The sequence below is a fragment of the Thalia democratica genome, chromosome 7 (assembly GCF_965202585.1).
Source record: "Thalia democratica chromosome 7, ktThaDemo2.hap1.1, whole genome shotgun sequence".
Taxonomy (NCBI): domain Eukaryota; kingdom Metazoa; phylum Chordata; class Thaliacea; order Salpida; family Salpidae; genus Thalia; species Thalia democratica.
In genome coordinates this window covers 32,777,274-32,802,476 of record NC_139171.1, presented here as the reverse complement: position 1 = coordinate 32,802,476, position 25,203 = coordinate 32,777,274, and the positions used below count along the sequence as shown (strand labels likewise).

At 26.0% G+C, this 25,203-nt stretch overlaps 1 protein-coding gene across 1 annotated transcript; it reads right to left on the bottom strand.

Annotated features, from left to right (window-relative positions):
• Positions 1 to 612: 612 nt before the first annotated feature.
• On the bottom strand, positions 613 to 20,890 carry LOC145841261 (putative ATP-dependent RNA helicase DDX43). Its single transcript, XM_082948626.1, has 20 exons — positions 20,587 to 20,890; positions 16,033 to 16,098; positions 14,501 to 14,556; positions 13,380 to 13,491; positions 13,090 to 13,123; positions 11,770 to 11,919; positions 11,340 to 11,493; positions 10,748 to 10,866; positions 10,185 to 10,295; positions 9,649 to 9,790; positions 8,970 to 9,087; positions 8,649 to 8,723; positions 6,715 to 6,838; positions 5,609 to 5,721; positions 4,045 to 4,173; positions 3,659 to 3,756; positions 2,255 to 2,420; positions 961 to 1,033; positions 693 to 870; positions 613 to 651 (listed from the first exon to the last, which is right to left on the bottom strand). Exons 1-20 carry the CDS (start codon positions 20,888 to 20,890, stop codon positions 613 to 615), a joined length of 2,361 nt encoding a protein of 786 aa, XP_082804752.1.
• Positions 20,891 to 25,203: the final 4,313 nt, after the last annotated feature.

Here is a 25,203-nt window from a genome sequence, read left to right as displayed (position 1 = left end):
AAAAGGGGTTGTTAAAGCACTATATATATACTACGCATGAACGATACGTCGCTTTTTATCATACCGATTGAAAATAAAAGTCATTGTTTACTTTTGCTAGTTTTTTAGTCTTTATATTGTACTTGTGTTCATTTACTTACGATTATTAAGTATTAATTGTGATTATATTTTACGTTGTGAGTTCAATTAATAAATAGTTTTGTGTTTATATATTTTTATTGTTTTAGTTTTATACTTACTTGACCATTCATTCGCGGTATATCAATCGATAAGTAGCGCGAAATGAATACGAAGAAAGTAGTAAAAAAGATAGTCAAAATGACCACCCGCTCTGGGCCAGGCAACGCGCCTGACCTCGTTGTTAGTGAAGAAGATAAGTCTCGACCGCCGGCTCCGTCTAAGGATAGTACTGCAGAGCCGAGCGATCGTCACAATAGCAAAAAAAAAGTTAATAAGAACCTTTGCAAAAGTGATGCTCGGGCAAAAAAGTCCCCGTGAAAAAGTGTCGCCGTACAAAAGTGACACCCACCCAGATTTAACAAAGTTGTGCTGTACTTTTGAAAAATATTAGAATGGTTTAAAGTGTTAACAGTGGTTAAAAATTTATTCATTTCAAACACCTGCAAAGAGGAGGTTATTGGAAGCGTCGCGCTGACAACAACTTCTTCAAATATATTCGCAATTTTTCTCACCATATCTGAAGTTTGGAATACATTAATTAATTGTATGGCGTCTCTGAACTGTTTTGCTGTTGCCTCTTGATCATCGATGACTGCCATAAGTCTTTGCATCAACCCAGTTAGTTGTTCCAACCAGAAATCTCCGATATTTATTTGCAAAGATAATATTTCATTGTAAAATCTTTCAAGACTGTGATTTAATAATCGATATTTTATCGTTGTTCAAAAACGATTTAGCTTTTTTTTCGAAGAAACATTTCCTGCATATTAAGATCACAACAGCGGTTTCTCGTGGCTGTGCCTGCCTGATGTGTCCTTATAAGGACGAAACCGGTCGTAGGTTATCTCGGATGCTGTTGGTCGTTTATTGCATATTTAGTCTATATCAAAGATTTTCAATACAGTAATCTAAAACAACTTTTCGTCTAAATTATATTTTGAAGACGTTTTTATATTTCTATTAGTAGATTTTTGTCTTAAGTTTCGTTATTTTACACGTAAAACTTTTGTTCTTCTTGGTGAATTCTAGGTTCTTTGGCAAGCTTTTTTTTTAATATAACAGTTGTTGCAACTATTATGTAAGTATATTATAATAATACTTTTAGTAGAAAACTACTTAATAATATTTTTCTTTAATTTTTGTTATAAAATTACTCTTTGGCTAATTAAATTTCTATTACAATCTAATTTGTATCACACCCTTGTTTTTACTTATTACAAGTGCATTTCAAAACTTAAATTTATCAGTTTTTTTTATTAGTTAATATATTTATGTAAGTATATAAAAGGATTTCTTAAATTAATCGATGATTTTTTAAAGCAACAATTAACTACAAAAACTTTTTTTAATAAACCTAAAGTATAATATCAATATTTATTGCATTTTGGACTTTTTTTTATCTAAATATCATATCTATCACATAGTTGTCAAATTTTATCATGTAAAACATAACGGGATAAATAGGCATCGTTCTGAAAACTATCATAAGAAATATTTATGTCAAAAGAAAGCTCTACTAACATGGGCCTAAATACAATTTTACACTTATTGAGTTTCTTACTATAGTAAGCATTAAGCCATTTCAAAAATAATTGGGCTTTCAAGTGTTGGAATGCTTCATTTACATCAGGGTTTCCAAAAGTTGGCCAAGTGGTCCCTTAGGGGGCCATGATCCTCAGCGGGCCGTGAGGTCATAATTTGAAACTTACACTAGATATTCTGGAGTTTTGATGAAGAGCAAAAATAAGTCTTAAGTGCTTTTAATGGCAGTTTCTTGAGTTATCATGTTGAAGGGGGCCATAGCTTTTTTTATTTTTTCAAAGGGGGCCATTAGAAAAAAGTTTGGGAAACCATGATTTACATGTATATATGCTGAAACGCCTGAATGATGTTTGAATCGCACGCTTTGGAAAATCCTGGTTTGAAAAAGAAAAAATCTAAAAACAATTTCAAGCATCTCGATAAACCAAGTTGGATTTCACAAATTTTAATCAAAAATAAACGAACAGTAAAAAAGTAACGAAATAATTAAAAGATTTTTAAAATATTTTCCTAATCTCCACCATCTACCAACGGTCCCGCCTTCCACCTCTGTTGTCACGGAAACCACCTCTTCCGCGGTTGCCACCCCTGCCCGAGTTGCCACGGTAACTGCCGCCGTACACGCTCCTGTCGTGAGCTCTTCTCTCCTTCATCTTCTGAAATCTCTCCGCCATGCCCGGCAGCTCTTCAGGTACGTTCTGCATTATTTGAATAAATATGAGGATTTTAATTCAGTAAATCATAGTACTAAAATAATAATATTTTTTAGAATAAAGGTGTGTAAACTTTCAAGAAGAACAATTGATTTCTTGGTTATAAAAACTAATTTAAAGTATAAAAAAAAAGTTATTGACTAGCCTGAATATTATAACATGGTTGCCACTGATCAAGCTGAGAAAAATTTCCTGACTTTTCCTGACTTTTTACCAAAGTTTTCCTGACTTTTCTAAATCATACTCTTAAATCAAACTTATTCTAAAATACATAATCTAACACTTAAAACTATATAAAGTTTTAAATCTAATTTTAATACAGGTTAAAAACAACTGTTTTTTGCTGAATTACTAAGCTTCCAGTACATCACTTAAACCATCTGTGTATGATTCATGTTTGTAATAAACAGCTCTATCAGCAAAATACTTGTATTATCACCTTATAAACACAGCTTGTCTGAAAAAAGACACAATTTTAAGCATTTTCTAGCATAAATGTATCTAGATAAATAAATGACATAAAAGGAACTTTTACAATTTTTCTGTATATATCACAGTTTCACTATGGAAGTGTCCTTGCTACAGATTATCAATACTAAAAAGCTTACAAAATCTGCTTGTTCAAGTAGGGTACTTGTTCAATATGTTAATAGAAAATTTTTGCAAATTATAAAGGATATTTTACTAACTTACACCAGGTTGAGGGCATTGGAAATAAAATTAAATATTTTTGTCAACTTCCAGGAAAATTTTGGATTTTTTTTCTGACTTTAAAGGTTTTTAATCTATTTTTACCATTTGAAGGCTTTGAAAAACAATGAATTTTGTAAATTTAAACTGACAAAATCTGAATTTTTTTTAAATTTTATAAAATTTCCTGACTTTTCCTGACTTTTTTTCAAAACCCCCATTTTTACCTGACTTTTCCTGACTTTTGTAATTTTTTTAAATTTTTCCTGACTTTTCCTGACCGAGTGGCAACCCTGTTATAACTTTAAATCTAGACTGAATATGTGGCAATTATATACTTATACCAAATCAAGCATAATATATGCAATTACAAAATACTACTGTAGCTCCAACAAAATTTTGAAATTTATATGCAAAATAACAATTTTTCTAATTCAAACACTTCAGATTTAATAACACAAAATGCACCAACAAATTGATACACTTGAATACAAATGCATCAATATATATTATTTATCATATTTTTAACTTACAGCTTCAGCTTTCTCTAATATTTTAATCAGTTCTGCAGCCACCCCCCAATTACTTCTGGTGAAAAAAGAAATTGATTTTCCCGAACGACCGGCTCTTCCTGTATTATATAATTAACAATCTAACAAATGTCTACTCAAACTTCTGTTTTAATAAAAGTCTTCACAGCATGATTAAATGAGTTTCAATTTAAATATTTATTATTTATCTTTTTTAACTACTTAACTGTGTGCCTACTGTTTACAAATAAAACAAAAAATAACACTTTATTAACCAACTTTTTATATATAAGTATTTAAAAAAATTCAGTGTCAGATCAAAAATAATTCTAAATATCTAAAAAAAAAATCAGAATCTCTATTTCTATTTAACAGTTTTAAAAAATAACCAGTTCTTCCGATTCTGTGAACGTATTCTTCAATGTTTCGCGGGAAATCGTAATTGATGACGTGTGTTACGTCACAGACATCCAAACCACGTGACACGAGATCCGTGGCTATCAACACTCGCGTCCGTCCTATGAAAACATTTCAAATAAGAAGTTAATTTGAAGTTTTTAGTTTACAAACATGACCTTAATTTTTGTGAAAGAAATTTTGATGAATACAAATTAAAATTTTAAATCAGCATCTTTATATGCAGGCGACAATCTTTTTTTTTGTATTAATAAATGTTAATAAGTAATTTTAACAAATTATTGTACTATTTGCATTTCAGGGTACAGTTAGTCATAGCAATATCAAATTCATTAATAATATTATTACTTAGTATTTGTGTCAAGTACTTAGTATTTTCATTTTTACTTAGTCAAATTGTGAAAAAAAATTAATTGAAACAAAACACATTAAATATATTTTAACACTAACAAAATTATTGTTTATGTTTACTCAGCCAGTTATTTTTTTCATTTGTTAAATTTTAGGGCCAATAACATAAGTAAAGGCAGTTTTTATTAAAATTAACATACTCTTATTTATGAATTACAACAATTATCATTTACATTACAATTTTTATAGAATAAAAAGATTTCAATTAACTTTTGAGACACAGTCACTTTAGTTTATATTTTTGTACTCAAACGTATAAATAAACAATCAAAATATGACTAAAACTAAAAAAACTAAGTAAGACCACTGCATGGCTTTACTTAATAATTAATTCATAAATCATAAATGTCAAAATAAAGTTTAATTAAAGGCAAAAATTCAAGTAAGTTTGAAATTTAAGTAACAGGATACTCAATGATTTTTTGGTAAAACTAAAGACTATTTAGTATTTGACAATTATAGAGTTTGGTCATCCTTTTAAAACTTTTTCTCAAAAATCTTGCTTGGTAGTAAGTAAGCTACCAGCTGCTTTTTAGTAATTTTTCAACTTCTAAACAGTTTTAAGTTAAAGCGAATCAAAGTTGGAAAATTCGGTAGGTATCTTTCTGAAGGAGCAAACTATAACGGTAATAATGAACTACTTTTTCTCTCATACACTTTTTATGCAACCATTTTAAAAATTATTCAATCTAATATTTTTTAAGTAATATATAGTAATTATATTGTCTATTCTTTTGATACAAAAAAAGTTGTAAATGAATTAATTTTGTCTCAATGATATTGCAAAAATTTCACAAGACTGAGTACAAATCAAAATTAACCGAAAATTTTGTACTCTGTTTAACTTTTTATTTTTAACAATAAAGGCCAATAATATAAATTGTAAAAGTATAATAAAACTGTTTATTTATATTTACCATACTAAGTTAAAAAAAAACAGATTAAATTAATCCATATCTGACTTAAGATTATAACAGTATACATAACCTATGATTATAATTGTCTTTTATTAGTCGAAGTTAAGACTATAACAATATACATATTAATCTACGATTATAATTATCTTGTATCAATTTAAGTTACTCATAAAATAATACTTCCAATATAAGTAATAAACAAACCAACCTGATTTGAAATCTTCGAATATTTGTTCTCTGTCGCATTGTTCCAACCCGCCGTGCAACGATTGAGAAGTGAATATTTCTTTCGAGTGAAGAATGGAGGCGAGCGCATCACAACTGCGTGAAAATATTAATTAATATTATTTATTTTTTTAATTATTATAATATTTATTATATTATATAATTATAATAATTATTATTTATTATTAATATAATTCCAGTCAAAAACTAGAAATGCTTGTCAAAAGTTGCAAGTAGTTATTTTTTGGTTAACTAAATTAATCATACTAATTCTAATTATTCTAACTGATATGTATATATCAGCGTTTCCCAAACTTTTTTTCATGAGCCCTTTTTGAGAAAATTAAAAAAGCAATGGCCCCCTTAAACAATTTCTCAGAAACTACCTGATACTTTTTTTTGCTTTCAGCACCAACTCCAGAATATCTAGTGGAAGTTTTAAAAGATGGATCCCCCCTTTCCTTTTGCAGCTTATTGCCCTTCTAACATTCTAAGATGGCAACTTTCCCGAAATAACTCGTACAAGTTTTAAAACTACCCTAAAATACGCCTAAGACTTTTTTACTTCTTATCATTTACTCCAAAAAATCTAGTGTAAGTTTCAAATTAAAAGCCCCAAAGTTTCTAAAATGACCCCAGGAGAACCATATGACTCATTTTGGGATACCCTGATATAATTATAGATATTATAACATATATATACAGAGATAGACATAAAATAAACAAATATTTATTTTAGACATTGTTAAAAAGCTTTAAGATTTTTCAAAAATAGGTTATGACATGTCTTATTGTACATTTATAATTTTTCGGTTGAAAATGTATGCATATTAATTTGAAAGCTTCACATTATTTAGTTACTATCATTATTCATAAATTCAAAATTAAAAGGTACGGATTACAAACGAAGGATTTTAATTAGGATCAACCTCATCAGTTTTTATTTTCAACAATTCAAGTTATAGTGAAAAACAGAAAACGTCGAAAAAAAAAATGTGAGATAACTTGCTAAAAACCAATTAAACTAAACCCTCAATTCAAACAATTTAACTTCAAATGCACAAACTTCAAACAACAAGCAATACTAACGAAGATCTCCTGCCGACAAACACGATCGCCTTATCGTCTTCCTTCATATCGTCCATGAACATGAACAGTCTTTCCTGCTTGTCCTCCTCATCTATCACTTCTATTATCTGCTCCACTGTCTTCGCTGCCTGTTAGCAAATATTACAAGATAGTTTAAAAAACATTTAAAATTAAACTTGATAAACATTGGAAAATTATTGCTTTTTCAGGCAAGTTTTTGGAAATAATAAATTTATATTAATTTAAAAAACAAAAAAAAACTGTTTTTTTTTTTATTTTTAAAATAAAATTTTCATTTTTTAATTTAAAAAAAAAAAATTCCGACAGAATTTTTTAACTATATCAAGGAACATTTCCTTAAAATTTGAGGAAGTTATCTTAAAAAATGTAGGAGAAGATAGATTTTTAGTGAAATAGTCTATTTTTGCCGTTTTAGTTTGCGCCTCCCATAAGGATCCTATTGTTGCCTCTGACTTTGACCGGCTATATCTCAAAAACTATTTTGAATTTTTTTAATCTGTAAAAAGCATTTTGTAGCTTAGTAAAAACCAAATAAAATAAGATCAAAAACCAAAAAAGGGTGTTTACCCCCCCCCCCCCTATGCCCTTAATTGTTTTTTTAATTTATAGGTTAGTATTTAACTGTTTTTTTAAGCTAAATAAACTCTTTAAAATTTACTATTTTTACAATTATGACAAAAGTTAAATTGTTAAAAAGTTTATTACTTAACAATTGTTTCACGCTAGTGCGATGATCACAAGTAAAAGTAAACAAACTAATAAGTTGCAACGGACAAACATTTTATATAGTTTTAGATAAGTAATTAGTTGATTAGGTGATTAGTTAACTAATTGAATTTTAGTAATATTCAGCAAGATAAATTATAATTAACGTAAATACAATCATAACAAAAATCAAACGATAAAAACAAAACTGTATAATGAAAACAAAGGTAGATTAAACTTAAATCTAGCAAATTAAGACTTTAAATAAAATTTTGTAAAATGTCTACATTTTCCCACCAGTTCTGATCTCAAGTTTAAAAGTTTGTTTTTATCCGCAAATGCGATTTCGAGTCTTTCTAAGTTACATAGGGTGCAAATTTTACTGGGCTTGTTTTGGTTACTGCGATGAACAATTTCCCATTTTATCATATTTCTCCAATCAGGGTTACTATTCTTTATTTTGTGAATGAATCTACTTAATTTTGTGCTTTCTTTCTTCTTTACATCATTAAAGGATTGTGTGTGTTCGTAAAATCTATTTTTAAATTGTCTCCCAGTTGAACCAATATAAATATGTTCTTTTTTGTTATACATGACTGTTGCTTTGTAAATAACTCCTTTGGTAAGACATTCACCTTTAACTGGACAATTGTTTTTTGATCTACAATTGCATAATTTACTATTTTTATACTTAATAAGCTTAAATTTAAAAAAATTAAACTTTGTTTTGTATATTGTGAGTAAATTTGGTAATAACTTAAAAAGGGGTAAAATATGAAAAATGTTAAAAATCGCTGGCTTAAAGGTATCGAAAAGAATATGTTTAAAACAAGATGAAGTTTTTCTATCTCAACAGGAGAAATATATCATCAAATCAAAGTTTAAAAAAGAAAGTTTTTTGTTCTTTTTCAATCTGATTAAGTTAACGATTAAATTATCGTTGGAAAGTGTTTTAGATATAAAACCAAAGTTTAAATAAAAACAAACACAATATGATTCATGATTAATTACTAAAAATTTGGAGCATGGTATGACCTTAACATCAAATAAACAGCAAAATTAATTTCAGAAATAAATATAAAACATAATAAATACAAAATACCCACAGTAGGACCTACAAATGTTTAAAATCTACTTAATATTACAGTGAGATCTACGAAACAGGTGAGTCTGGTAATAAAAACTAATTATAATTAAATTTATAAAACTTACGGTGAGATCCAAGGAACCGACGCAAACGCGGAACGGATCTGTCATGTACCTCACAGCCATTTTCTCCACACCTTTTGAAAATGATTATTTAAATTGCTATGTTTATTTAGTTTTAAATAACTAACTACATGCAATTAATACGAATGAACAATATGTAAAGAGAGTAATACAATACAACAATACGAGCTACATAACCCCAGCTTATTCAAAGCAGAAAAAATCACCAGTCTTTGTAGGAATTTGTCGTTAGCAAAGAGTAATTGCTTACTTAATTTGTTAAATTTGTTTAGTTTATTATTATGTAAAATAACACAAACCGGGCGGCCAAGTTGCTGACGTCATCACTTTCTGGCAATCGGGGCGGATGTCCAGCAAAATTTTCCTGATCTGAGGCTCGAACCCCATGTCCAGCATTCTGTCCGCTTCGTCCAATACCTAAAAATGGTTGGATCAAAATATAAACATATACCTAAATGTTGGTATTTATTAAATACTTTAATATTTAACGTAAGATCTCCGTTGATTCAGTTTATTTAAAATAAATGTCTTAAATCTTAATATGTTTGATACTTTAGCTTATATACTTCCATAAAAATTGTCAAGTTAAACATTTCATTGTCAAAAATTAAATAAAAGATTGTATTTACATAACAAGATTTACATCAAGTATTATACCAAGTTTTTATACAACGTCGTCTTTATGTTTCAACTCATTATTGGACTTTTTTAATGTATTTATTTTACATACTACAACATAAACATCTTGATGAATTACTTATTATGATGAGCATTATTCTTGGTATTTTACAAACAAGTTTATATGAGCACCTAATCACACACTCTACTGAAAACACAACATTTTTTTCAATTTAAATTTTTCTCTGGTTTTCGAACTACACCTCATATTTATTTTATTGCAAATTCAAAACCAAATACATACAACTCTAACAGGACATTACAAGGTAATCAAAAGTCATGTATTGTGACGTAACAAACCATGTAAGTGACGTCGGACACGTCAATCACCCCGTTCTCCTTCAAATCGTTGAACCTTCCCGGAGTGGCCACCACAATTTCCCCACCGTTCCTACACATCTGTATCTGCTGCCTTCTATCGCCCCCGCCGTATATGCAGTTGCTGTTAGTAAAATTAATACTAATTATTAAAAGTGGTGGGTAGGTGTTGGGCCAAATTTCATGGATAAAAATTTTGTGATTTTTGTTTAAAATTACTAGTATGGAAGTGAACAATTTGTTTTTTTTGTAAAACCTGATAGCTACCCGAGATAATTAAGCTTGATTAAATATTACCTAGCTTTTAAATATCATTACTACAAAACAACTACAACTTTTTTTCTGTTTGAATATTATTTTACTATTGACTGATGATAATTTTTTGAATGAAACAATGTTTAAAAAATAAAATATTAAAGTATTGGAAGTTATATTATTCTTTTTAACATTAAGTCGAGATGTTTAACTGTTATTTATAAAGATGAAAACTTAAAATATTCCACAGTGTTCAAACAGACCATTTAATTCCTTTGTACGAATACTTGGAAACTTCCTTGTGTATTTGTAGTGCTAGTTCTCTTGTAGGCGATAAAACCAGCACAGTCGGCCCTTTACGCTCGTTTCGGGGTCTGTGTGTATTTATTTACTTTATGTCACATATTGTTGTTGAAAAATAAAAAAACAAGTAGCAATACAACAAGTATTTATCAAAAAAAATTTTTTATTTAGGTTTTTAGCTCTTGTTGCTATAAAACTATCATATAAAACTATAGTCATATACTTATTCAGTTTGGTGGTTAATATAGTCACAAAGGGTTTATAAAACAGTACATTCACTAATAATGTGCATTATAGCTCACTTTCTATTAATACAATTAGCACTTTGGTAAAAACAGTCTATGCTCAGCTATATCTGGAACATGTTATGTTTAGTTGCAACAAATAGTTTTAAAAAACAGCCAAGGTGATACTTTTCATAATGTAATAACAATTTTATTAACATCAAGTACTCTTCAAAAAAATATAGAACTCAAGTGTAAACTCTCTTATAAACCACACATATAAATAAAACATAACAAACTTTATTTGCATTTCGATGTGTATCAACGCAGGTAGGAGAAAAGCCAGTGTTTTTCCTGTGCCCGTCTGAGCAATTCCTATGACATTGAACCCGGACATCAACAGCGGCCATGCTTGCGACTGTAAATGTTGTATTTCACTAAAAAGACTTAACTAGATTTATACATTTGAAAAATCAATTTTACACTAAACATTTTAATATCATCTCAAGTACTTAAAAAAACCAAGCTAAAAAAAAGAGCTTTTTAATTACTTTTAAATTTATTAAGAATCCATTTTCACTTTCAAAACAAACAAACTCATACAACTAGGCATATATTATCGCTACTAAAGAAAAGAATTTAAAAAACCAGTTGAAATACCTGTAATTGACATGTAACTACTTGTTTTACTATAAACTTTATATTGAATTAAAAAATTTAAAGTACAAATTGTTCAAATCCTATATAAATACCTGTACGGGTAAATACCTATGTTAACTGGTTGACTAAACCAAGCTATAATTAAATTGAAACAAAGACAGTATATACTTAAAATATATTATGTAACACTAACATTCTATCTACACAATCGAAATATTATAAATTAAACACCTGTATGGGCGAAGGCTTGGTGAAACCCTGCTTGTCTATTTGAGTCAGTAGTTCAGGGTAGTGTTTGAACGCATGGTTGAAATTCAACACCGGGTTCAATACTTTTCGCTTCAAATCGCTTATATCGTCCACTTGAAGCTCGTTGTTGTCCTTCCTGTAAAAAATGTTTAATTTTAATAAAAACAACATGGAAGAGCTTTTTATGACATAACAAAAGCTATAAAATTCGCCGATTATTATAAGTTGTAAACTTTTTGATTTTTAATTTGTTACAAGTAGTGAAGTAATTGTAATAGTAAATGAACAAAACATAAGACTAAGGCAGTAGCTATTACGTTGTGGTAGGCGTAACTTTTTATCATAATAACACTTGAGCAATTAATTTCACATCTTTATAAGTGAAAAAAAAAACAACAACTACGAATCTTACCTCCACAGCGCAACCTGTTTGGGTTTCATTTCGCCAACGTCGTCGTCTTCGATATAAAAGTTCTTTTTAATTTCCACCAATCCCACCCATCGCTTCTCGCTCTCAACCGAGCTGTCCTCGATTATCTGCTGCCAGTCGAACCCGCTGTCACTGTTTTCATTACAATTATAAGCTTACAGTAATTATAATAAAAAAAATTGTAATAAATAATTTCATTAAAATATAGTAACCTACTATATTTAACAATTATAAATTGAATAATATATAATAAACTACTGTAAGCTTACTATAATCTTAATAAAAAATTATTGTGATAAAAAAATGATTTCATAATGACTTACATAATAAACTACTATATTCGACAATTATAAATAATTATATTTCATTACAATATAATATGACAACTATAATTATAATAAAAAATTATTGTAATAAATAAATAATTTCAATATAATAACAATTATAAATTACTATATTTAACAAGTATAAATTAAATAATATGTAATAAACTACATTATTCAACAATTATAAATTAAATAATATATAATAAACTACTATAAGCTTACAATAATCATAATAAAAAAATATTGTAATAAAAAAATATTTTTATTATAACTAACATAAAAAACTACTGTATTCAACAATTATAAATAACTATGTTAAGTTATATAGTTAGTTTGGTTTGTGTTTTTAACAACTGTGCAATAATTATTGAAATATCGTTCGTTTTGTTTTAATTTAAATTACTCTTACTTTATTTTAGTGGCAACAATTAGAGTTAATTTTGTTTAGTATAAGTTTTCAGTTTCAAGTACCAAACTTTATTACAAAAGTTAATAAAAAGTGTTAGTAAAATCCACTGTCGCTGTTTAGTTGATTTTTTAAATTAACAATGATCGTTAATTATAATATTAAACACTCATAAATGGTTATATTTACTAATATAATTTGTTTGGTTTGCCTTTTGAATATACATGCTGCATAGATAATTGATTTGTTTTGTTTTCAATTGATCACTTTCAAAGTGCATTAGGATTAAAGCTGATAAAAAATCTTAAAAAGTTATCAGCATGAAACAACAAAATATTAATAATAAACATTACCAAATATATATATATATAATGTTAATACAACTTATTTTATTGAGTTTTTACTAAATACATCAGTTTACAGTTTAGTGGTTAGTTAAAAACTGTAGAAAATAGTCAAAATCTGTGACTGTAAACAACTAATTTAACATTTAGTTGTTACTAAAACAACAGCCCACATTTAAAACTAAACAAGCAAATTTATAACTTTTGTACTTCAATAAACACTTACCCGTTGTCATAAGTTTGATGAGAGACATTTGATTCTGTAAAAAATAAAAAATAAAATGAAAAAATAATTTCAAATATTTTAATTTTTTTATTTAATTCTTATGTAATTAGTTAATATGGCTAAAACAATTAAATTAAAAATATAAATTTTTATGAGTTTATAACTTTAAGTCGTAAGTAGCTTAAATTAAATATTTGGTCTTATTAAATGTATTGTTTGTAATTTTATGTTTTAAAAAACTTGTTCAAACATTTAATACTTAACCAAAGCAAATAAAAACTCAAAATAACCCATGTTTAACTTGTTAAACTCTTCTACGAGTTCTTTAGCTTTGTTCTTGGCCGCCTCACCCCCTGAGATTGACACGGGAACGCGACCACACGATTCCTCGTTGCTCAGAATCTTTTTTAAATTAAAACAACTATAAAATTAAAGAAATAAAAAATTAAAGACATGTAAATATCACACAGTAACCTTGCAACGGTAAAAAAAAATTCTGATAAGAAAACTAACACCCAATAAATTTTAAGCTTAAAACTAAATTCAACATAACATTTACAACTGAAGTTAGGCTAGTTAGCGCGAAGCCATTTAAAATTTATTTTTGGATATCTTAAGTTATACAGTTAATTCTAAAAGATAAGAAAGTTGAAATTTTGATTTGTTTTTTATATATATTAAAGGTTTTTTTTTTTCAAAACTTTGTTGTTTTGTTATTAATATTAATTAGAAGTTTTCAGTTATCATAAAAGTTAATAATTAATAACAACTACTTATTTTAATAACTCTTTTGGCAGTTTACCTGATAAGTGTGAAAAAATAGTTTTAAGTAAAAAACTGTTTTAAGTACTATAAAAATATTGAAACGATACTGAATGCTTTTTTTTAATAATTTTTTATGTATTTTAAACTAAATAAAATTTTAAATGATACTGAAAACATTATTTTATTTGATTGATCTTTCGTACCTAATCAAAATCCTAGGTTTTTACAGTCTTTTATTCAAAATTTCTCAAATTTCAGTTTACTTGGTAGCTCTGGTTTAATATTAATATACCTTTAGTTAAACTTTAAAAATACCTATTTTTTTATACTTAAAAATATAAAAATCATTTTTAAAAACTACAATTTAAAATATGATTACTTTTTATCTAAACAGAGCTTTTCTAAATATTATAAAAACATATTTTCATAAAGTATTAGGTTACATTAAAACTATTTTTTAAACATGTGGAAATATTTTCCTCATAATACTTCAAATTAATTAATTCCTATTTCTAGTTCATTGCTGTAGTAAGTAAACACTTGATTAGAATATTAAGATTTTTTCAAAAAAAACTACACAAAAAAGTTGAAATTAAGGTTTTTTTACAAAACTTGATATTGTTTTACCATACTTATTTCTAATAACCTTTATTCTAGCGTTAGAATCACTTTCCATCCTCCTTATATTTTCACCTCCTTTTCCTAAATATAAATACTTTATGAGTATATTAAAAAGTATAATAAAATTATATTACTTCATACTTAATTTTCTTGCGTTGGTTATTACTCTACTATAATTATATATTCCTTAATATTTTTAACAAACCTTCAGTTGGGTTGGAGTATAAAAAAAATAAACATAAAATGATTCATTTTGAAATGAAGAAATGATCATTTTAAAATAAATAGTTGAAAATGCTTAAGTGGTGTCTTTTTTTTTTCTTACTAATACAAAATTTATATGCTTTTAATTTCTGTCAAACTTATCTTTAAAAAATGTTTTTAGTAAAAAATAGACATTTTTTAGCAAATAAATATTCTAATTGGAATACTTTTATTGCTAGTTTATTATCATCGAGCCTTTATGTTACGATTCATTTATAACCGACGATTTTTTTTCTTAATTGCAAAACAAATTGTCAAGAGAAAAAATAATTTATAGTTGGGCAATTTGTTAGAAAAACAAAACTATAACTTCAATACATTTACTATATTTAATTTACGCTTTAAAATTTAGTTTATGGTTAAACGTATGTTAGTTGAAACTCTAGGTAAAGGTAAAAAAACATTTCTAAAACCTTTACAAGATTACTCATTTTAATTACATATATTAAAAATGTATAATACTATAATAAAATACTTTGAATAACTAGTAGGAAATATGTTGAACGGCTTTTTACTAAGTTTGTATCATAAAGATAGGTAGAAAGCGCTTTGCTACTTTTATTAGTTTTTTTCAAAAAATTATACCAAAAATAAAATTTATTTATTCATATCTATAACTTTGTACCATTATGTTTATTTGTAGGGCATAAACATTAAATTTATTAAAAACAGGCTTTTAAAAGATTTTTAAGTTAACTTTAATTTAAATTCATTACAATTCTTTCTTTTACTAAAAACATCATATTTAAGTTTCTATTAAGTATAAAAAACTAACTAAATTAAAATAATTTTAACGAAAAAAATCCTTAACAAAACTAAAAAGACTATTACAACAGTATGATTTTTATTATCAAATATATCGAGCTTTACACTTTTTCAACTTTTTTATTATTAGATTTTTGTTATTTTATTAGCTAATTTATAATTTTTATGATATACAATGAAAATTTTAATAAAAATTTATAAAATGTTAATATATGCATAAAATAAGTTTATATAAACAAATAATTACAATTATCCATATTGATTTAATATCAAACATGAATTTTCAATATTTCTAAAACTATGGTTAAAAATATAGCTTTGATAACAATTTAAGGTAAGAAAAGTTAAAAAAATTTAAAAACATAAAGTTTAACCGCTTATTTGTCACTAAAAGACACGCTTTGACATTCTAAACTAAAGAAAAATACTATAACTTTTAAACTACAATCTAACAAATGAATAGTGACTAACAAATTAGTTCAAAAATCATTTCAAACCATTTATAATCAATAAAAATAAATTATAAACCTATGAAACGTCCACAATCCCCGGCCGCAATATCAACTCGAATTCCGGAGAATCCCATTTGAGATGCTGAAAATTAAAACTTTTGTCAAACAATAAAATAAATATTTTCTGTTCACTTCAAAGCTACTTTTGTGAAATATTTTCTATTTAAACATAGGGTTTATCAAAAGTAAGTCTTAGTTTACATATTTAGAATTATAAGCTAAGTAACTTTAGATTATATTTTAGCGTTTTTTACGTTTTTAACATTTTTTTATTGAAAAAAAGTTATCTAACTTTGAATTTTTCTATTTTTTTTATTTCTAGCTTAAACAATACTTGATTTATCAAACTAACTAAAAATTATATACATTATACTAAATACACAAAATAAATGAGTAGTATACGGATTTTTAAATATCTTAAAAAACAACTTATTTGAATAAATAGCATTGTACAAATAATGAACTTCTGTTAACCATAAGTTAATTTATTTTCAAAAAATATTTCAGCTCTAAAGATAACACCATACAGTAAATTATTGATCATAAAAAAAAACTGGGTAGGTGTCAAATTTGCACGAGGGCTTTAAATTGCACGAAGGGTCACTTTTGCACGAGCAGACAGCTTTGCACAGGTTGAACTTTTTTTTTTACTATCACTGTTACTCCTAACCCTCGGCCGGTAACTTTTCTTCTTTGAATTAATTATTTTTTTCTTTATTAATTACTTGTATATTTTTTCTTTCTATCACTGTTACCCCTAACCCTTACCCCCAGTAGGTAGCTTTTTTTCTTTTTAATTAATTTATTTTTATTTACTTATTTTTCTTGTCTTTATTAACAATAATTTTTATTAGTTATTTTTTTTACTATCACTGTTACCCCTAACCCTTACCCTTGGTCAGTAACTTTTTTTTGTTAATTTATGTTTTAGTATTTTTTGATTTTTATTTTATTCTTGTGCAAAAATGAACCTCCGTGCAATTTTATCTTTGTGTAATTTTGTTCCCTTGTGAAAATTTATCTTTGTGCAATTTTTTTTTGTGCAATTTAGTCCCCTCATGCTATTTTGACCCATTCCTAAAAAAAAACTTATTTGAGCTACAAACCATAGTTGCTTTGAATTAAACTAGAGGTGGCCAAATCCTCTAGTCTACAAAATTCAACAGAAAAAGTAATTTAAACGCCGCTCAACTTTGAGAAGTTATACAGTGCTTATTCACTTATCCGTACGGTTTCAGTCAAAAAAAATAATTAAAAAAATTTAAACATTAAACACAAACATTTTTGTGTGATACATATATTAAAGTGTTCATGCTGTAAGAAAATTTTAAGTTTGTTTATAAATTCTGCAACTTAGTTTACTATTATGACATAATTATACTATTAAAGCTAACATTAAAACTTTGTTTAAAACTAGAGATAGGTTTACATATTTTTCATTTGATTAAATTGTTTTTGTTTTTAAATACTAATCTAATTCATTTTTCTCTCAAAGAAATACTATTCTTTTTTTTAATTAAAGTTTAGGGCAGGCGGAATTAAAAATAATGAACTAAATAAAAATTTGCTTTACCTATTAAAACATATATCGTTGCAGAGGGTTAGTAAGTTTGATGTTTTTCTACCTTAAAAATAATAATTAAATAAATTAACCTAAAATTAAGCTTACACTATTCAGTATTTTATTATATTTTACTCATAATAAATATTTGTTTTTACTATAACGTTTTTATTATTTATTATGCATTGCACAACGTACAGCAGTTTATAATTATTATAAATTATTATAAAAAAATTAATTTTTCTGGATAAGTAGTTTTTGTACTTATCCAGAAAAATGCTATTTCAGACATGATTACAGAAAAATATTGCCCAACATGTCCGGGTAAATGAATAAGCACTGTACTGTAAAAGGTAAAAAACTACTTTAAATGAAAAACTGTAATGAAACTATCACTTAATAAGCACAGTTTCTACTAGAAACAAGTTTAAAGATTTTAAAGATAAGTTAATTTTTGTAACTGTTTGTCATATTTAAGATTAATTTGATAAAAATCATGTTGCTAGACAGAAATTTCTTCTTGGCTAGTTGTTGGGCGCCCATCGTTAAGTTAAACTGTGCAGATAAACTCAACTTAGATATAGTAAAAAATAAATAAAAATTGAAACAGAAAAATCTTTTGTAAACCTCTGTTGTTATACCTACTGCTTTTATTTGTCCAATGACTTGTGCGACCGCCTGCAAACATAATAATATTATTAATGAAAGTTTCTATAAGAGTAAAAATACTACCATTTTGTAATACTCTGATAAATTTTATATTTCTTTTACCAAAGACATTCAATAAAATATTAAACTGAAAAAAACTAAGAGACTTATAAAATATATAACTAGACTTGTTATAATGTTTTAGAGAACAGTTGGTTAAATTATTAACTTTAATCTCTAAATAGGTTAATTCTTAATCAAATAAATCTAATGTGCTTTTCAATTAAAAAAAGGACTGAATCACAGAAATAAAACTTATTGTTTAATTAAAAAATAGAAAATTACACTTCTTGAAAAACTGAACTACTCAGCAAACTAATCAAGATAGTACTAATTGCTAGAACAAACAATTGTGCGCATTATGACAGCCTTACTTAAACTTCATAATCATTTTAAGATATTATACAAAAACAAAGCTTTGGACCACATGAGTTTTCTTAAACTTAATTAGATATGTTTTTGTAAATAAATTGTACCTCTTATTTTTATAAAAAACTAAAACTTTTATTAATTTTTAAGAAACAAATTGAATACACATTATCAGAATAACAGAAAAGTTTATTAAACAAGCTTATAACTATTTCATAGGTTAATAGATAATTGTTCTATAACTTATTTTATTAAATAAAATCTTATAATATCTTAACAATGTTTTTTGTAAGTCTTAACTTTTTAAGAAATATCCTTTAATAATTTATAACAAAAATTTGTACAAAAAATAATGACTCAAACTCAAAAAAAAAATCAAACAAAAATAAACAATATAAAATAACTCAGCTAAAAATAAACTGTACCAACTTGAAAAGGGTAAAATAAAAAACCTTAGAGAAGACAGATTTTTAAAGAACTTTTCATTAAAATATGTGGTCAGATAGCTAAAATTCTAGCGCGTTTAGAGCTTTTTAATAGAAAAATTTAAAAATTTTCTACAAAAAAAATTATGCCATCTGGAGCAAAGTAATTTGAAGTGTTTTGTTTTAATAAAATTTTGATGTTTTTAAAATGATAAAATCAACAGTCAAAAACTAAATATTAAAAACTATACTTACATAACAATTTTATTTATTATTTCATATTCTTAGAACATTAAAAGGGTCAAAAACGATATTTTAATGCATTAGCTATAAAAGTTTAGTTAGTACTTTTATTATATTTTATTTAAGTTACCTTTTCAAAAAGATTTCATAGAAAAACAATATGTGTATTTTTCGCACTTTTATTTTATCGTAATTATATAAAAAAAACTTTAAAAAATTAAAGTACATTGAGGAACAAGTAAGAGATACACACATGGTTGCCACTGATCAAGCTGAGAAAAATTTCCTGACTTTTCCTGACTTTTTCCTGACTTTTTACCAAAATTTTCCTGACTTTTCTAAATCAAACTCTTAATTTAAACTTATTCTAAAATACATAATCTAACACTTGAAACTATATAAAGCTTTCAATATTATTTTAATACAGGTTAAAAAAACAGTTTTTTAGCTGAATTCAATCATCAAACTTCCATTACATCACTTGAACCATCTGTGTATAACTGATGTATTTGCAATAAACAGCTCTTCAGCAGAACACTTATATTATTACTTTTTAACCAATTAGGCTATTTTAATGATGTTTATGTTTATGTCTTAACTACGTGGTCTCCAGTAACTTACTGACTGCTATACTTACGAGTAGTAAATAATATGCTAACAGTATAAGTTACAAAACTATTTCCTAAGTTATGAATAAAACACACTTTGAATAAATGCAATTTAATTTATTTTCAATAATAATTCTTAGTTCTGAAGAAAGAAACTATTAAATCACGACACAAATAAAATCTATAAAAAGTATCAACAATCGTAAAGTTACATAAATACTAACATCAACTCCGCGATGTAGACGTTTTCTTGATTCTCGATTATTGAAGTAAAACGTTAAACTTAATCGTAACTAGATCATACCGCGGAATAACTTTGCAACTAACCTTTATTTGAAAGACAAAGGCAAATTTATACGCATTGAAATAAAATTAACTTCTTTAAGTAAACAATATTGTTTATTGTTTTAGAAAATTGTTTTAAGAGTTATAAAAATTGTTTTGGAAAAGCTTGTTTTGAAAATAATGAAAAATGTTTTGGAAAAGCTTTTATTGTTACAAAAAAATTCCATATTTATTCACAAGCTTTAAAATACTAAAATGAAATGTTAGTTTCATTACAACCTTATAAACACAGCTTGTTCATTATTATGTTTTCGAAATGTGGTCCAAGTCAAAATTTATCATGCATGATAATTTTGTTTGGGCCATCTGACATGACTGTGCTATTGCACTGTCAGGAAACATTTTTTTGTTCAGCTCTGCCAGTTTATTACACGAACTAGCTGAGTAATTGTGCTTGACAGTGTGCAATGTCCATAACATTTCAGTGGTTGTGGTTTGTGACTTACTTACCAAACCTAGTGATGGGCTTATACCCCTGCTCTCACAACTTACTACTCTGCCGCTGCTCTCACCACTTACCCAACTGGAGCTTGATCCAGCATTATAGAAAAATTCTGGCCCTTTATTTCTATGTCCAGCTCCATTCATATGTACAGTGAGTGCTTTTCTTCCCATATTTGACAGTGACAGAGTACATGAACACCACTTGCATTTAAACTTTTGTGTATATATTACAGTTTTACTAAGGAAGTGTCCTTGCTACAGATCATCAATACTAAAAAGTTTACAAAATCTGCTTGTTCAAGTAGGGTACTTGTTCAATATGTTAATAGAAAAATTTTGCAGTTTTATAAAGGATATTTTACTAATTTATACCAGATGAAGGTATTGGAAGTTGAATAATTTTGTAAATTTCTAGGAAAATTTTGGAATTTTTTTCTGACTTTAAAGGATTTTTAATTAATTTTTACCATTTGAAATTTTGGAAAACCAGGAGTTTTGTAAATTTAAACTGACAAAGTCTGACTTTTTTTTTTTATTTTATCAAATTTCCTGACTTTTCCTGACTTTTTTTCAAAACCCCCCATTTTTTCCTGACTTTTCCTGACTTTTTTAATTTTTTAAAATTTTTCCTGACTTTTCCTGATTTCCTGACTTTTCCTGACCGAGTGGCAACCCTGTACACATATATATATACATATTAAAGGTTTTATGAAAAGTTCCTGTTGATAGTGCTTGATAAATTAAATTGGAGCTAAATATTTATCTATAATTGATTATAAAAATAATTATATAAACTAGAATTTTATATAATTAGATAAATAAATATATATATATAATTTGTTAGATAAATAAAATTTTTTAAATACTGGTACATATGTTTCATAAGACTAGATGCCTTAATCATTAGCCAGTTAAACTTAAGTTAATTAATTAGTTAAAATTGAAAAATTATTTAAAAGCCCTAAAAGGTGGGCTCAGTGTGAAAGATTTGATTTATCAAGTTAAATAACTTAATTCTATATATATATATAATAGAATCATTATACTTAAAAGATTTTAAATAACTATAAAAACATTTTTCCAAAAGCCGAAATTTAAGCCAATGTATACCTCACAAAAACCATACAGAATTTATCTTGTAAATTTTCATTTAACAACTTCAGTAGAAAGTGTTTTTTTTTTCACAACTTTTTACTTTAAGTTAATTTAAAAGTTTCTTAATTTTAAATAAACCTTTTTCATTCTAAAATAAGCACAAGGGTGCAAATAAAAAATCAAACTTTGAGTTTTCAGCTGATTTTTATTTACATGCCATAATTATCACATAAACGCCATGTGCAAAATTTAAACTGACTTTAAAATCTTTTACAGTATTTTTGTTTTATTTTTGAATACAACACTAAAGTAAATTGTATAGGACTCAAAAAATACGACCTTGGAGTGTTTGCTGAAAATAGTTTTACATGTGGCAATTATAACAAAAACACATGGTGTGAAAAAGATTTAAAAAAAGTTAGTTTTGGAAATTTCTTTGGTTAATTTTATGTAACCTTTTATATAACTGAAAATAATTTGAATATTTTATACATTTTAGTTGATTAACTTTATTCTTACAACATAAAGTACTGACTTGCAAGAATAAACTCAAATCATGATAAATATTAATTTCAGATTTAAAACAAAAACTACTATGTTATTTCTAAGAAGAATGAAGAGCTAGCCGCAAAGCTAAAACATTTTTAATTATCATTTGAACAGCTTTTTTCCGTTGCATAACTTATTTAAAAAATATAACAAAACAAATTAAACTTTTTCTTAAATTTATTGAGTACTTTCATAGTAAGTCTTATCAAAAATTGTATCTTACGAAATTAAACTGAATTATTTTGAAATAAAATTATACTTATAAAACTTTAAACTACAGTATAATTTAATTTGAATTTAAATTCAGATTAATTTAGTACGATACAATTTTTGAAAGACTTACTACAAAAGTATTCAAACAAGTCCAAAAAAAAATGAAATGTGTTTTGTTATATTTTTTAAATTATATATTCAAAATCAATAAAATTTATGTTCTTGAACACAATAAAATAAATTAACATTGAACTGAATCAACTAAATCTCATTCTAGATCTAGAAAAAAATCTGCCTTGATATTTTTGAAAGTCTTAAACTACTCTGAGTCACCCTGAGTTTAAAAAATTTAAAATATTTTGATTACTCTGAGATTTTATAGAAATTCAAAATATCCTGAGTTTCCCAGAGTACATTGAGTGTGTGACAACCCACTCAAATTTTGATTCACTTAAATTACCTGTGGTAACGTATGTTTTAAAAAGAAAATCTAAAAAATATAAGCCCATAAAAACATCATTGAAGCCAATTGTTTAAACTATTAAGAATATGGAATTTAGTGAGCTTTTTTAAATTGAAACATTGCAAATTGAAAAAGAATCATTGCATAAAAATTAGAAGTCAATTGCTTCAAAAAACAAAGGAGCAGATATATTTTTTGTAACTTTTTTTTTAATTTACAGAAAATAGGCAATATAAAAACTGTTGTTTATATACATTTTATCTGAAGTTTTTCCAATAATGAACAAAACTTCTGATTAATAAAAAACATTTTTCTAAAAAACATTTTTTACAGCTTATACTAAAAATATAAAAAAGCTTTTTTATAAGAGCCTGTATCAGTTTTTAATATGTCCTTACCTTTCAACATACTTTTTAAGAGTTTGGGGGAATATGTTTTAATATTAGCTGGAGTAATTGAGGAATATAAGCTTTAAGTAATCAAACTCAAGTTGTGATTTTACTAAACTTAATGTAATAAGCAATGTAGATAAAACTACTAAAACTCTAACATGATTTGTAAAATGAACATGCTATATAAATGAATAATCCACCTTGATTTTTACAATTTGATCTTATTTTATAGAGTTTTATCTGAGCTATCAGACCTTGAAAATATTCAAGGTAATTTTTGAGATATGAGTGATTAAAGTCGGTGACCTCAATAAGTTCTTAATGGAAGGTGCAAACTAAAAGTGAAAAAGACCATTTCATTAAAAGCTATCTCCTCCTTCATTTTTTAAGTAATCTTCTTCAAATTTTCACAAAAAGTTTATTATTAAATTTTAAAAAGACTGAATGCAGGATTTTTTATAATTTTGTAAAATAAAAATTTTAAATAAAAAAAAAACACTTTTTTTTGTTTTTTTAATCTAAAATTTAAATTTTTAAATATTTTAATACACTTTTAAATTTTTAATAGTTTTAAAATTCCAACATTCATAGTCTTTTAAATAATATAAAGAATGTTTCCTGAAAGTTTTAGGTCTCTAGCTCAAAAATGAAGGAGAAGGTAAAATTTTAGTAACTTTTTTTAACTTATGAGAAAATTGACCCTGAAAAATTTATGGTCTATATGTTTGTATCCAAAACTTTTTTAAAAACTACAATATCTCAAAAATTAAAAAAGAATTATTAGTTCTATAAAAATTGGCTTGTAGTTTGTACTTCAAGCTATCATAGAGGATTAAATGTTATTTTTAGCAAATAAAAATGTCGGATCCCCTCCCCTATGCCCTTTACCTGATATGGTCTGATGGAGTAAGTTATCAATAAGGATTTGGTTAAAGTTGATAAATGGTTGCATGCTAATAAACTTTTTATTAATTATTTTAAAGCAAATTTTTGCTTTTAAATAAAATACAGGAGGGATATTGGAGTTTTTAAATACCATTTTAAGAGTACTGTTAACAACTTTGGTATTTTAAAATAATGTAGAAACAAACTTGTGACCCTGAAGTATAAGCTATTTAAGTAAACATTACCATCTAATTATAAACAAATAATTAACTAAACCGAGTATTACCCGCACACTAATAATTTTTGACTAGTTATATAGATTTTTTTTACTAACAATGTATAAATACTTATGTAACCTATACTTTACTGTAGTTTGTAATTTTAATATATATTACTGTTTTATATATCTTGTCACTTAATTTTTCTTGTATATTTAGTTGTTTAACACTAATTTTTAATTATTTTTAAGGTTTGCAATCGTTTTTTCAAATTTTTTCCACGTTTTCAAAATTTTCTCCAGGTTTTTAAAAGTACACATTTTTGGGTTTATTTTTAGTTTCAAGTTAAGTTTAAGGTAAAAAACTGTGTTAAATAGTATAAAAACATCAAAAATATACTGTTAAGCTACTTCAAGTATGTTTTTTAATTAAAAAATGTTTGATGATTTCAAAAAAATTTATGTATATGGTAGATTTCATGTCAAATCAAAATTTTTCTACTTAACATGTAAAAGTTGTTTAACATTCCAGGTTTTTCCAGGTTTTTTTGCCTAAATTGTCAAATTTCAGGTTTTTTTGAAGTTTCAGGTAAAATAGCAACCCCGTTATTTTACATAGTTTTTTTATTGAAAATGACTGATGAAAAGTCAAAACGGTCTAATAAACTAT